The following is a 15,071-nucleotide window of genomic DNA, read 5'->3' as shown; positions in this document are numbered from 1 at the left end:
TTGTAACTGATGAGCCTCAAGGCAGATTCTTACTCATGCTCCCTACACTTACTTTTTACTATTAATTTCTATCATTCTGAGCCTCTAAGTCAACTGGATTATCTAATATTTCTGTCTTCTGATGGTGCTTGTCAGCTTTGTATCCTTAGCAAATCTCATTAACTCAGTCCAGCTTTGGGGTCCCGGGCCATCAACGAAGAATTTAAGTAAGATCATTCCCAGGACCAACTCCTAATAGATTCTACTACTGATATCCAATTAGCCTTATATTTCTCTTCATCATAATCAATTGTAATCCTTCATTTAGGCAGTTCTTAACTTTACAATTCTTTTACGAATCTTCATCCTCTCCTTCTTAATTAATATAATCCAATTTGACATCACACCCAGTGGGATGAGTAAAAGTATGTTTTTTTCTTTCATGAAACTTTGTCTAAGGTTTTCAAAAGATAGAATATGATCATACCTGTGGCTGATTCCAAGGAGGAAAGTGGAAAACTACGATCTTTAAGAAACTTTGTGGAACATTCATCCATTAAAATTATTATCTCTGGTATAAAAGGGAGGTACTTTGGGGGAATTTGCCTGTCAATATCCTGAACCTGATAGTGCATTGTGACTGTGCTCTCAGGAACGTGAATGTGCAGGGAACCATTCCAGTTCAGACATGGATCACTGACTTCCCAAAAGGGTTAAGATTTTCCTCAGCTATCTGATTCAAGTCTCTACTTGGAAGAATTATTCTGACCAGAGAAATTTCCTGAACCAACGTTCTTTCTATTTCTAATTTCTATTCTATTTTCTTCTATTTCTAATTGAGTTCCTCATTAATTGAACTGCCATTTAGTTTGAATCCAGGCTTTCTCCAAACTTGGGAAAGAGATGAGAGCAAAAGTTTATCATTTGTTGCTGTTTCTTAAATAGACTTAAGCTTCTGACTGGGTTAGTAGAGTCTAATCCCAAGAAATATCAGCTATGTGGAGGAACATGTGTCAAAAAGAGATATTGTCTGTATTCCCTGGAAGTTTCTCTGCATATCTCATTATGCTCAGGATGGATGTGCTGTCCTCACTCCTGGAAGCTTTCAAGACCAGTCTGGATAAAACCCTGAGAAACCCAGTCTGTTCTCTTTGCTCACCCTGATTTAGCAGGAGGTTGGACTGGAGACCTCCTGAGGTCCTTTCCAAGGTATATTTTCCTACGATCTCGTGTTTCATATGGATCACAAATGGCAGTGCCATTGTGATAGCAAGCCTATGCAGTCATGTCCTTTCTACGTTACCCAGAGGTCACATCTCTGGGTGAGCTGCAGAAAGGGAAGCAGAGCTACCATCCGTGTTTCTCCTCCAAGATTCCCTGCTAAATATGCTGTTGATATGTTCAAGGGAAAAATGTAATCATGGCATAAACGAAGTTACTCCTTTCTCTGTGCCATTTACAGATCATTAATTTTGTGTTCTTCCATTAAAAATGAGTATAAATTGATATAGAAAGCCTTGACTCATTCTTTTCTAAAAGTAAAATTCATTTACAATACATAACATAGCTGGACAAGTAATAATTGATGTTGGATAAAAAACAACAAAAAAAATGTTTTTTAAAGAAATGAGTTTAAAAACTACATTTAAAAAACATACATTGCTTCTCATTGGAAAATTATTAAGCTACTTCCCTCTCACTAGTTCCCAAGTTTTACTATATCCTTAAGGTAGTTCCCACATTAATAAAATGCTAAAAGTGTATCACACAATCAGAAAACAAAAGCCAGCAATAAACTACACAGCTGGTCCAGCTGGCAAACAAGGTGAACGAGGCAGTTTTCCTTGGAGCAAGCTTTAAATCTTGTGGGATGGTAACATCTGTACCGTTCATTGCAGAATAATGAGTTCAACCAAGGTTGCTCATATAGCTGAAAATAATGCACATGCACTCGGGTCTCAACATGCAGGAGGACATTGCTTGATTTGTGAAACTTCATTACTTGAGGCACTATAGGAAGCCTGTTGTCATGGTCATTTATCTCCTAGGACTGGAATCTTGATATATTTTTAAATCCACGGAATGACCAAATGACAGGAATACTGGCCATAAGCACATGACAGATCATCTTCTTCTGGGCAATGCCAGACAGGTCATATTTAAAAGCAGGAGTTAAGATCAAAACAGGATCAAATGATGTAAAAATAAGAAACATGAGGTTTCTTGGGATATGAATAGGGGATATGAACTGGAACAAGAATAGGCATAAGATTTCCCCTTTTCATTCCATAATCTTTTCTTGAAGCACTGGAAATAGCATGGTTTTCAGCTCATTTTATTATTAAATATTCATGTATAAATTTCTGTTCCCTTATTCCTTGGTACTGAGTCTTTATGGGTAATTTACACAGCATAAAGAATGTATCACAATACAGCCAAATATTTTAGAACATAAATGAACGGCCTATTCAAAGGAAAAAAAAATGTGATTGGAACTCCAGAAAACCTACCATTTTAATTAGTCTCAGACTACTTTAGTAGCTATGTTAACAGCTGTCAGAAAAGAAGTTCTCTGTTAAATCCCAACCCACTAATAGCATCTTATCTTTTTCCTGGAAAAGAAGCTCTTGTGATAGCTTCTATTTGTGCAAAGTTTTTATTTATTTACTTATTTATTTCTTCTCTTTTCATATCAGCTTGCTATTTCAAAGTACTACTAGCACATGAGAGAGTGAGACAGGGTGCTCCCCATCCTCCCTTCACCCATGGGACTCCAGACCCATGAACGATGCACAAAGGGATTTAGCCATCAAAGCCAACCTTAACTGTTAAGTCAGAAAGGGAGCCAAGCGAATGCAAATGTGAACTGTATAGTAATTATAATGTAAATAGGACCCAGAGATTAAGTCTGTGCATGCTATCCAACAGCAGAAACTAATTTAAGCTTTATAAGCCTCAGGAAAAGTTCCAAAAGGTCGCACTTTGCCTTGAAGCACTAATTACAGCCTCCTGCGTTGGGGTATACAAAAAGAGAAGAGTTGTCACAATCATCTTTGTATAGGAAACTGTTCTGGTCACAACAGATAAGAGTCACCCAGTGACCCACTGGGAATCCCTTCCAGGCACAAGTGTGACTGCTCTGTTCATTTGGCATTTGACAGGGTGGGAAACCCAAATCCATATCATTTAGTCATGCCCAGTTCCTCGAGGTCATTATCGCACTGCACAACGTTCAGTCACACTTAAGAGTTTTTTTTTCCCCTTGTTTTTCTCATGTGTCTTGAATTTTGTCAGCCAGATGTTTGGACTAGTGAGGGTGACTTGTGCTCTCGCACAAGAATAGCACATCCCCAGGCATCCCTTGCCTGCTCTAAGCAAAAAGACAGCACCATGATCCGACTTCCATCATATAAAGTGTTCAATACTCGTGTTCTACTCCTTATTGTTCATGCCAGATTCAGGCCATGGACCTCAAAGGTGGTACAGAAAATCTGAATTGCCATTAACTGCACAGAAAGCAATATATTAAAAAACATCCTGTTGAAGCATTTCATAATGTTTTGTGTGTGGGGACATAAGGACTGCAGGCCAGTAGATGAAAATCATGATATATTTGTGAATAGGGAGAATATAGATGCCAGTGTACTCTGGTACAGTTGCAGTGACATGATGGACCATAAAGTAATTTCAAATCTTCACTATGCTGTTTCCTAAAAGATTGAAACTAGTGTTGTCTGCTTCCATCCAGCCTTGGCTACCTGGTCCCATCCCAGCACTGCCTGCTTCCTTCCGAGATCATAAACGTTCCTTCAGCCACCCAGAAAAACAGCTTCTGGAACTGATCAACAGAAAAAAAATAGTATCTTGAATTAATATTTGATTATAATTCATTTCAGTTCCTGGACACAGCTTCCAGGACACTACCTGTGAGTGTTTAGGCTAGCTCAGGGCTAGGTTTGGAGTCCCAAAGGCAGGTAGAGGATGGGGTTGCCTCTTTCAGTTGTAAGTCTAACTTAACATGGGCTTCCAGTCCTTGTGGACCTACAACCTTGCAACCCTCCAAGACCTACTGAAGAAAAATACTATTAAGTGCTTTATCAAGGAGTTGCTGCATTTCACAGCAAGGCAAGCCGAGGCAAGAGAGACAAGGTCATCCAGGACTGAAAACAGAAACTGCCCTGTCCATGAGCCTTCTTCTGCTCCAGCCATATCCTAACACACCTGGTATGCCTGCAGGGCGACCAGCTGTGCTTCTAGAAAGCATCTAAAATTGGCTCTCAGTCTTAGGTGGGGTACTTAGATCCACTGCTACGGCTTTAGCGCAGTGCAGTGGCAGCTGGTGCATTCTCCTTCAGCAAAATCTGGGAAGCAACCCTTTACATCCATCTAAACTGGGACAGGCCTGCTGTATTTGTCTATCCATAGGCTTAGCTAATAAAACTCCTGCCTCAGAACTAGTAGTTTTTGCAGCCTCTAATTATGTCTCTTTAGACTACCTCTATAACATCATTTATTATGATCCTTGCCAAAGATCTCCTGAAATGCCAAGTGCTGGCCCTCTTAGCAGGACCAGATGCATTTAGGAAGCTTTTACTTCAATTTTCATCAAGAAGTGCTTCAGAGACTCTCTAAAATGTTTTGTCATTACCATAATAAATAGTTTTATAATATTATTAGTTCTAAACCCAAACACTTTACAGAGGTGTCCAGGGAGCAAGTGTGTTACATAGCTAAGTTTACAAAGAGATTAAATATAGATATTTTTCCCCTGGAATTTAATGTTTGTTTCAGGAATTTGAGCGAAGGACTGGTACTTAGGGGAGCAGGCTTTTCCCATGCCAGCTGGCAGAGGTGCTCCAGGCAATGTTGAGTGGTTACCTGCAGAAGTCAAACAGAAACTTGGCCTTCTTCATCTCTTAAAAAAGAGATTCAACCATTTTAATCTGTTATTGACTGATGATATCCTTAACTGAACACTCTCCCTACAGTTCTTGCAAAGTGACATTCCCTCTGCTCAACTCCTTCTAAAAGATGTCTCCTTGCATATCACCAGATTACCCTCACATTTATATCTAAGGACATTCCAGACCAGAAGAGCAGCAATGTGATATCCTCTACGCTTGGGCTATCAGCACACCAGTAAAGAACATGTGTCTGGTTTGAGGTCTTCCAGTTCCTAACACACTCCTAGTGCCATAAAACCATGCAACACATAATGACACACCTCAAGCTAAAATGGCATACAATATTTTTACTGTATTTTTCATTGCAACTTTACTGTAGCTATCACTCAAAATCCAACGTCTTGTTCAAGGGACTGCTGATTGTCATATCTATCTCTAAAGGCACACATTGATATTACAGCAGCATGGGAGGCTGGTTGTGCTGGGACCTGGTCTCACAATATGCTGGAATTCTCATCTGATACATGAAGCATCTTGGACCTCCTGTGGCTGGTGGGAGCTGAGAGTTTTGGCACGTTGGAGGATTGGGCCTGTACTTATTAGAGCCTGCAATGTAATTACAGTGCAGTTATTGAATTGCTGCTGAGACAAAACATTGCACAGTGTTTTGCACTAACGGCGTGTTTGTGTGCCCATGCCTTGTTAACTCCTCACTTTTGTATGATTTAATCATTTTACTTTTTTTTTTTTTTTTTTTTTAAGGGAAGCACTTGCATACATGTTGATAACACAGTTTCTACTAGGTAGCATTCACTGCAAAGAAAGTTTTCAAGATTCACTGAATCCTTCAAATCCATGCTGATAACTTAACTATCTGGGACCCCTTTGCCCCTTTTTGATAGTGCACTTCTGAGCAGCTGAGTAATGGATTTTATTTTCACAGCACTTCTAAGAAGCTGGAATTACACGACCTGCTTGAGTTCCCTAAAGGAGCTTGTGGCAGAGATGGAAATCAAAGCCATGCCTCCTAACTCTCAGTGAACAGCTTAACTTCTTAGATCATTGTTACTAAAAATATTTTTGAACTCTCCAAATCTAAGCATGATCCAAAAAACAAAAACAAATACCACAAAGTCCAACATTTGGTTTATCTTTGATGTTCACACTCAACACAGGAACAAAGGAAAAAAGAACCAAGACCTAAATATTTGCTTAAATATTAAGTTCCTCTGTGAATTATAAAAAGCCAAATATACACACGTGAAAGGTAAACTGTGCACTTTCATACTTTCATTACAGCTTGTACTGATGTTCTATCTGAGAAGGATGCTTAAAAGAAAAATTACTAAGACCAGTCTGGTTTTTGGAATGGACAAGACTACGATATGCAAGTTTTCCGTTTGATACATGAGACAGTATATTAGCAATGGTTGATAGGCAAAATATTTCATTATGTCATAGTTCTCTTGAATTTCTTTTGAATGGTAAACACCTTTCATGGATTTAATATTCCTGTCAGCTGCTTGCGCATGGAAAGTATGAAAAATCCTCATCTCCAAGTTTTCCATTGATTTCCAAGGACAGTGGGTCTGGCCCAAACAGCACAGGTTAAAAGGTCTGATTAAACGAAGGAACTGAGAAAGATGTAGAAAGAGGTTCATTATCCTCCTGCCTGGAGGCACGAACCAACCTCTTATTGCGTGAGCTTGGCAGGCACGTCCCTTATGGGTACATTATTGCAAAAATCCTTATGGGTACGTTATTGCAAGGGTAATTATGCCCCTTGCACTGATGGAGAGAGGCTACAGAGCTGGTCTGCACCAGCAGCCAATGGTGCTTTTCCTCAGAGTTCACTCTTGTAAAATGAGAAAGGAAATGGGGTCATGGTACTTGACTCAAGATATGGCCATAGGCAAGCCACTAATGTTCACTGTACCTCTGCATCCCACTGGTAAAAGTATATGCATGAAAGATCATCTAAGGAAAGGTTGCATAGGGCTTAAAATATCTTTCCATAACTCAGATTAAACACTAGTGTGTATTTAGTTTAACAATGATAAAATTTTCATCCTGTCCTCTTCTGTATCCCTCGACACTGAATTATCCAGAGATACTGCATGTATATAGTATTAGGATCTTCATGTTCAAAGTGAGGAAGATGTACAAACTTATGTTAATAACTTCTCTGTGACATCCCATTGTTTATTGTAATTAAAAGATAAAAGCATGATCTTTACTGAAGCAAATGGGATTCAGACACTCTTAACCAGAAAAAAAGACCCTAGCAGTGGCTTAACCAATTTATTGTTATATTACAGAAAGAAATTTTCATCTATACAATAAGATGTTAAAACTAGCAAATTTTGGTGTTTGATTGAACACATCCTCATGATTTTATGGGGCATTCAAAAAAAAATTTCTAATGAATCTGTAAGAATATGCATAAAATAAACTGTTACTTTTGTTACAGGGGCTTCACCAATGAATGCTTTATTTTACTTTAGCTTTTCTTTGGGGCACATTCTTGGCTAAGTTAGTGTCAAGTGGCAGAATAAAATACTAGGAGGATTTACAAACAATATGCCCTCAAAATGACAAAGTCTTTGTATTCAATAGTAGCCCCTAGATATATACACACTACTACAAACCATGATCTGAATTTTATATTCACTCACAGATGTTGCTAAACAAGATCTGGACCCTGCTGTGTTAAATTGGACAGGCTTGCTACAACTTTGAAGTGAAAGTTTTTGTTGACTACAACAGAAGTCTGGAAAGTAAAATAAGTATAGAATAATAAAAGGCCTTTTTAATGGTCGGAATAAACCTTGTAAATGGAAGCAGCAAGTAACGCTCCTGAGTGTTCCCATGTCCAGATGGTGTTTCTGTGTTCCTCAAAGAGGGAGAAAAGAAGGTAATTAAATTCTCAAGAAACAGTTCACATACTGGTTTTGTACATAATAAACCTCCAGCTCCTATCTTTAAAACTCATAAATACTCAGAAAGAATGAGGAGTACATGTATATGTACAACGAAGTGAGGAATTTGACTCAGATTACCACTGATTTCGTTGCATCGCTTCTTCATTAGAATGATTCATTCTCTCCTAAGCCATGACAGTTTCTCTGTAATGTTGCACCACTTGTTCTCTGTCTATGAGTCTGCACCAGGGTCTTATCTGGCAGAACAAAAGAGATATAAACCCTGTTTTTCATGATTCCCCAGGCCTGGAGCTACCCTTCAGCATGGCAGGGTGCTGAGTACAACGCTGCTGGCATCACAGCTGCTGGCTTAGAGGACAAACCAGGTAAATCCCCCTCCTTCTGCCTCTAAAGGCATTTTATCAAGAACAGCTCAGTTACAACATATCATTTTTCTCCACAGATACCAAATTGCCTGGTAGAGAGGCAGAATCAACTTAATCCCTATTACCTGTGATTACTGATCTGCAGCAGCTAAGCTAAGTTACTGATAACTGCAGTGTTAGAGAGGACATTCAAATCAGGTGGTAATATCTTAGCATGTTTTTTGATTGGAGAATCTATTTTCCTCTTTTTTTTTTCTAAAGAGAAAGACAGCTTTAAAATCATTTTACCTGTATTAGGTTGACCGTAAAGGCTATCAGCTCAGGTACAAACATGGTTTCAGCAGAGATAATCTTCAAAGAGCTAGGATAAACTACAGTGATTTAGTAGTAAGTATTTTGAATCAAAACAGTCTTACTGTTTCTGAAAAAGAAGGATGGGCTTGGGACCTACAGAAAGTGTTTCCTTATTCTAAATCACACTTTTTTCTTTTCAAAACAGCTTTTTTCCCCTAAATTACTCAAATTAAAAGATAATACACAGTCCAGTAGCAAAGGCACTTCTCTGTCATCAGTTGCCATGTTAGGAAACAGACTGTAGTTTTCTCTTAGTCCTCATTACTGCCCTCTCCCCTCTGTCTAACTACCAATCTTCTTCATGCCATCCCTAAAAATGATTAATCCCTTCCTGATAATGCCTGATTATGGGGAACTTTAATTAGAGGGCTGGTAGGCATTCCATGAGCAGTGCACACCCCTATCATTCTGACCAAGCACTAAGCTGCATTAATTGCAGTAATGTATGTAAGAGCCAGCGGCCTTCCCTGATATTCCTCCTGTCCCAGTGTCAGGGGATTAACTCTTTGTGGTGAACACCATGGCTCCCCAGATGCACTGTGCTGGCCAAGGTCAGCATAGGACTGGGATCACATTATAGAGAATGATAAACTAATGTAAAACATTTTATGACGCAGTTGTCTGCAATACTAGGGCTGGAAATCCATGTTCCTATAAATCTTTGCCAGTTCAAGCAAAAATCTCAGTGATTTCAGGACTTCCTACGAGAGTGAAGGCATTATGACCAAATCTGCTACACAGAGCACAATTTGGCTTGCTACTGACTGAACATCCCTTCTTCCACCATGATCAGTCCTATTTACATACAAGGTCAAATAGAAGTTTTAATAGCAGCTTACACTGAGGTGTGAAGGAGTCAACACAGAAAAGGAGCATCTATTTAAAATACAAACTTAAAACATTCTTTAGATGACTACAGTGCTAGTCCTTGAGAAGGCTTCATTCTCCAAAGCAGAATGAAGAAACTGAGCTTTTTTTTATAGGTGTAAATGGGTGTTAGTGCTTTATTGTTGCTTTATGTAGTGCTTTACATTCAGATATGTATCTTATATGACTGAGCTGCACTAAGGAAACAGGAATAACTTTCTTTCCATAGCCAAATCCGGTCATTCCTTATGCTTTTTCTCTGTGCAATTGATTTGTATATTGTTTTTTATATTCCATCTAGATAAAGAAACCTCATCCTCAATATAATTTCACTAAAAGGCGCACACCTTTTCATCTGGTGCTTTATTGTCTTTGCATGAGAAGGGATCAGTGGCAGTGCTGGTTTACGAGAGGACACAAAAATGTAACCCCAATTTTCTGGCAAAAACAACAGTAGGAGTAACCTTGTCCCAGCACATAGCACTTTTTCCACAGGGTCTGAGGAGATAATCTACCAGCAGTCTGAACAATATCACGCTTCCTTAGATCCTGCTACAGTAATGCAATCATGGGCATATAAAATTAGATGAAAAATAAGGTAACTAGCCTCCTGGGATTGTACTAAACGTTGCCTGCTGACAGTAAGCACCACCTTGTCCTTCTGAAAAGAGAGGTTACCTTTCATTGTAGGATACTGCTCACATTTCACTCTGTGCCAGGCAGCACTGTTGTGAAGCACAATTTACAGAGCAGCAAAAACTCCTTTAAGGCAATTATACACTGCCTCTGTGATGCCAAAGCAGTGAGCAGAAATCTTCTAACTTGCCACCTTTGAGATCAAATAAACAGTATCAAGACATTTTTTTTTTGAAGAGAAGAAGAAATGAAGAAGAAGAAGAAATCTTTTTTTGAAGATATATTCTTTTTTTCTTGAAGAGAAGAGAAGGAGAAAGAGAAGAAGGAGAAGAAGAGAAGAAAACTCAAAACCTTTCTCTTACGCACATGGATCAATGTACAGACTACTAAAATTCACTAATTTCTTCAGATATCACTGCAGGTCTTTCTCTAAACGGGATATAATGCGACACAAACATAACACCTCATAATCGCTGAGAAAAAACTCTGGAATCCTTAATCTTGTTATTCACAGGCTGTTCAGGTTAAAAGGTTAGTGAAAGGAAAATGGACAGTGTCTTCGGTGGCTCTTGACTACACCTTGACAGTGGTACCTGTTGTGTATCTCTTGAAACAGAAACAAGAAGAAAAATATGCGGGGTTTTTCTTGTCAAGAGTCAAACCTCATAGCAAACTTCATAAACAAGGCAACATTTACTACAGTACTGACAGCTTAGTGGGTAATGATATTTCAGTACATATGTCTGTCATAATTCAGAGATTTACAGGTAATCTGTTAAGATAATTAGTCTATTCCACTGCTGGTGCAGTGCTATGGAGTATTGGCAGCTATTTTTCAATGTTTATAAATGTCTCCCCAAAATGGGATCTCTCCTTCTGGGAGGTAGAGCACATTTTTGCAACTGTCTAAGTATGTAAGTTTCTCTGGTATCAGGTTAACTATTCATCTTCTCTCCTCTAGCTTCATTTTCCTGGTTATTTTCTATTTTACTCTCTCAAATGCTTCCTCTTACAAGCAGCTGCTGGCACCAGTGAGCACTTGCCCAGCAGAGAAGGGACATCAGTGTAGCACTGAGCAGACCTGCAGCATTCAGCACGGGGAGGGCTTAGCTGCTCTGTGGCAGCATACACAACAGGAGCTTGTACTTTAGCTATACACTTGTTCATTTTTTTGCCTAAACTTTTGAAAATAAGGCTGTATTTGAGCAGTCTTGATGGCAGCAGTGGGTGACTGGTGAGAGCAACGTTTCCAGCACAGGCACACGGTGCAGCAACCCAGCTCTGCACGCATGTGTGATTGCGGATAATTAAGCAGAACGAAATTACAGGGGATTAAATGTTACAGAGCTCTGAATATATTCATAATAGAGATGTAGAAAGCTGGCAGAATAGGAAGCACATACATTATTAAAGTCATCCGCTTTTAGTCCTCTTCTCCTAACATACCCTCTCCTAACAGGCCCTTTCTCCTTAGCCCTTTGGATTCTGCAAGGCATTTTATACACAGGAAACCTGTCAGAATTAAAAGCTATTAAAAGTTAAGGGAAATTTATGGTGAGCAATTGCAGAAATCATGTACTGAACCACTAAGCACATGGTCCAGTCAGTAGTTTTCTAGCTAACTCATTTTTCTGGGTAAACTTTTCAGTCATTGAACTGACACCGAATTTGTAACTCATCCTCAGTGAACCCCTCCTCAATGGTTTGCATCTCACAAGATGCCTGATGCTTTGTCACCTCTGGATTTTGGTATTTTACTCCATGGGGTTCCGAGTGGCCAAAGGTGGACCCCTTTCTCCAAGAGAGGCTGTGCACAGGTCATGGTTGCACTCATCTACTTTCTAATTTAAGTAAACCGGCAAACGAAAGAAAAGAATGTTAAGAGTAAAATTTCATGATAGAGTGGCCTGGGTATTTATGGCCATTTAGAGCTATTTAGTTATTTATTTACTGCCCGTGGGCACATAGGATACCTAAATATATCAATGTTCATTCTAAATCCTGTTTTGAGGCAAAACAGCAAGACCAAAACCCCAGCGTACCTTCACACGTCAGTAAGAAGTATTCCAGACTGTGGCTGAATGATGCTCTGAAATAAGTGCAGTTTTCAATCAGATCACAAGACAGACACCTCCTGTTGAAGTTTCCATTTGTGCTCGCACTGAAAAAGTTAACACATGTCCATGAAGGTCACTGAGCAAATGTTATCTGCAAGCAACATTATTTGAACTTTACTGTACTGTAGACAAAGAGCATAAATAGAATGTGTCCAATATTACTAAGAGACAAAGCATTTCCATTCAGTCAAGACTAAGTAGAAGTAATGGATTATTTTCTTTTCCCTGAATAGAGTTTATATAAAGGGACACTGATGTCTTTTTGCAGAATAGTATAGTTTTTTCCCCCACAAAATGATGATTGTCATTAAACGAGAGGAAGTTTTAATTCAGTGAATTAAGGCATGGAGCGAAGTTGCCATATTTTCACACTATCTTATCTCATAGTGGAAAATTGAGAGCTGGAGCTGTTTTCTTTAATTCCCTTACTGATGTCTTTATTGGTCTGACCTGCCAGCTGCTTTCTGGGTTTATTTATGGGTTTAAATAATTACTCATATGACACTCAATTAAGAAAGGAAATTTTATGTTTAGAGTCTGTTCTTGAAGGTGGTAATCTGGCCTGACCATATATTTTGTAGACTATGATAGACAGAAGAATGAATTAAAGATTATCGGGAAATACCAATAAATAAGCTTTTCCACTGCTACAACATTTTAGAACATCAAAATATTTTGAGCAATAATGAATAGTTCTGTCCAGTGCTACTGTAAAGCTGATCAGATATTCGTTACCACTTTGAGGTAGAAGGAGATAAGAGAGCAACCTGTTTAGGGCCGCAGAACTGAGCTTGGGTAGGCTCAGATCATGTCTTTGGCTTACAACTGGCTGGGTAGTGCAGGTAACATGTTAAATTAACTCCCCTTATCATTTCATTGAAGTGATTGGTCAATATAGTTTTGATTCCCTCTCTTTTTGCCCCTCTCTCCACTTTTCCATATTCCAGAAAATAAATGGAGCTGAACTTCTCTTCATAAACTGTGGAGTACAGTGAACAGGTACAGAGGTCATGAATGGAAGAAAAAAAAAGGATTTAATTACAGGGAATTCAGTTTTAAATTACAGAGAATTCAGTTTGGTCTAGTCACCTCCCTACAGTGCGGAAAAATACACACTTACAAAAAAATAGATCATTTTAGTGATGAAAAATGTACCAGCAGGCACCTATTGATGGTGCTTGCACCAGCTCTGTCCCTCACTGGAGATGTGAAGACAGAGGCAGGGTGTTTGAGAAGGAAAAACAGAATAGACGGAATTGCCTGGATTTCTTCTTTATCACACTCTGTGAAGGAGCAGCACAACTTATCTAGCAACTCTACTTTGCAGAGAACTGTGTGGATTTATCAGGTGGTACTTTTAGATAATTAGAAATGGTATATGAGATTAATAAATACCCAAAATGATTATTTTAAATTTTGGTCTTGCTCTCCTTTGTAATTTGTTTCCTCAATACTTTATGACATCTACATTATCAATAGCTTACTAAAACCTAGTATTTTATTCTTGATAGGTACTGAGGAAACTAAAATCTTCTGGAATTTCAGAAAAACATTGCTTTTTCTTTCAATTGCCTGAGGAGGTGAGGTGCTATTAAACTTCTATAAAAACTGCATTCTGGAAGAAAAAAAAAACAGTTTATACTTAAGTATTTCTTGAATCTGTGAAGTTAAGCAATTTTGTTGGAAAGTGTTTTGTTTTGTTGTGACAGTTTATCAGCCTTGAGATCAATCAGAATGAAACAAAATCAGAAACTAAATGAGGAAATTGCTAAATTTCAAATATATCCGACTTGGTGGCAAGCATTTCTTTGTTCACTATTGCTATGCGCTATGGTTTATTGAAGTGACACTCTGTACAATGTTACAACCTCATTAGAGACAAACATATTAGAGTGTTTCTGCAGCAACTTCTTTTATAACGAATCATATAAGATTGAAATAAGTTGGAAATTCTGTATATGATGACAGTAAAATACACACCTATATAAATGTCGCCTTCTTGGCAAGTCTTCTGTACTGTGGAAATAGCTAAAAAATAATCAGAGAAGAGAATTGTATCGTTAGGAAGGTATTCGCTAGAAGCGTCTTTTGCAGCATCTTCATTCACATAGCCATTCTGCTTGTAAAAGCAGAGAAAGTTTAAATCAAATTCATATAGACTACAAAGGGACACTCTCTTGAACATTGCACTGCAATTAAAGTAAACATGGAAAATTTAGGGTACTTGATCATGTACATCAGTGGATCAAAAGGATCAAATGTTGCAGGTAAATGCCTCTATGTTTTGACATGAAACTCTATAGTGTTTCAATATCTTTGAAGATAATTACTTTTTTTTTTCTTTCTCTAGAACCATTTTTAAAAAAAAAATCTCTAATCATTCTTATCCTTTGACCAGGTAGCAACCTTTTGTCTCATGCAAACCCTTTCCAAAGTACCCTTTGAAACGGAAATCAGAAAAAGAAAGCAGAACTTTTAAGGAGGTTGGGATCTGAACTTAATGCTTTGTGGTCCTCTATTTCTGCTAGAACTATGGTCTCCTCTTTTTGTAGCTGAACAGCTAAAGCCTTGTCATGCAAGGACAGCACCGACTTCCAAAGACCATAATGAACTAGTTTTTCTTGACCTTGCTAATGAATTAGCTGATGCTGCTGCAGGTGGCCAACTTGAATTCAGTGTGCAGGTCTCTGATCCACAAGGATTTCATGTGAATATTGACTGACCACAGGAGCGAACATGTAGTGTTCATGGGGTGTCAGGCATATCCTGGAGGGAATTTAATTCTGCAGATCTGTTTCCCATCAGCTGCGCTTGCCTAGTTGCACATTTTGATTGCACAAATTGCATAGGATATTTGCTGCTTGGCAGGACAGTTAAAATGTGAATAAGAGCAGTCATGCCTGTTTG

General features: G+C 38.6%; 1 protein-coding gene across 1 annotated transcript in view; it reads right to left on the bottom strand.

Annotated features, from left to right (window-relative positions):
• The window catches only part of DPP6 (dipeptidyl peptidase like 6), a 241,474-nt gene that overhangs the window by 21,479 nt on the left and 204,924 nt on the right, over window positions 1-15,071 (bottom strand). Inside the window, exons 15-16 of the mRNA XM_026052982.1 lie at window positions 14,145-14,192; window positions 12,090-12,208 (exon numbers count right to left, since the gene is read on the bottom strand). Of these exons, the coding sequence (XP_025908767.1) occupies window positions 12,090-12,208; window positions 14,145-14,192 (167 nt within the window). The remainder of the gene's footprint in view (window positions 1-12,089; window positions 12,209-14,144; window positions 14,193-15,071) is intronic.

The sequence above is a fragment of the Nothoprocta perdicaria genome, unplaced genomic scaffold (assembly GCF_003342845.1).
Source record: "Nothoprocta perdicaria isolate Ctin4 unplaced genomic scaffold, notPer1 scaffold_95, whole genome shotgun sequence".
Lineage (NCBI taxonomy): Eukaryota > Metazoa > Chordata > Aves > Tinamiformes > Tinamidae > Nothoprocta > Nothoprocta perdicaria.
This window is presented reverse-complemented; position numbering and strand designations above follow the sequence as displayed.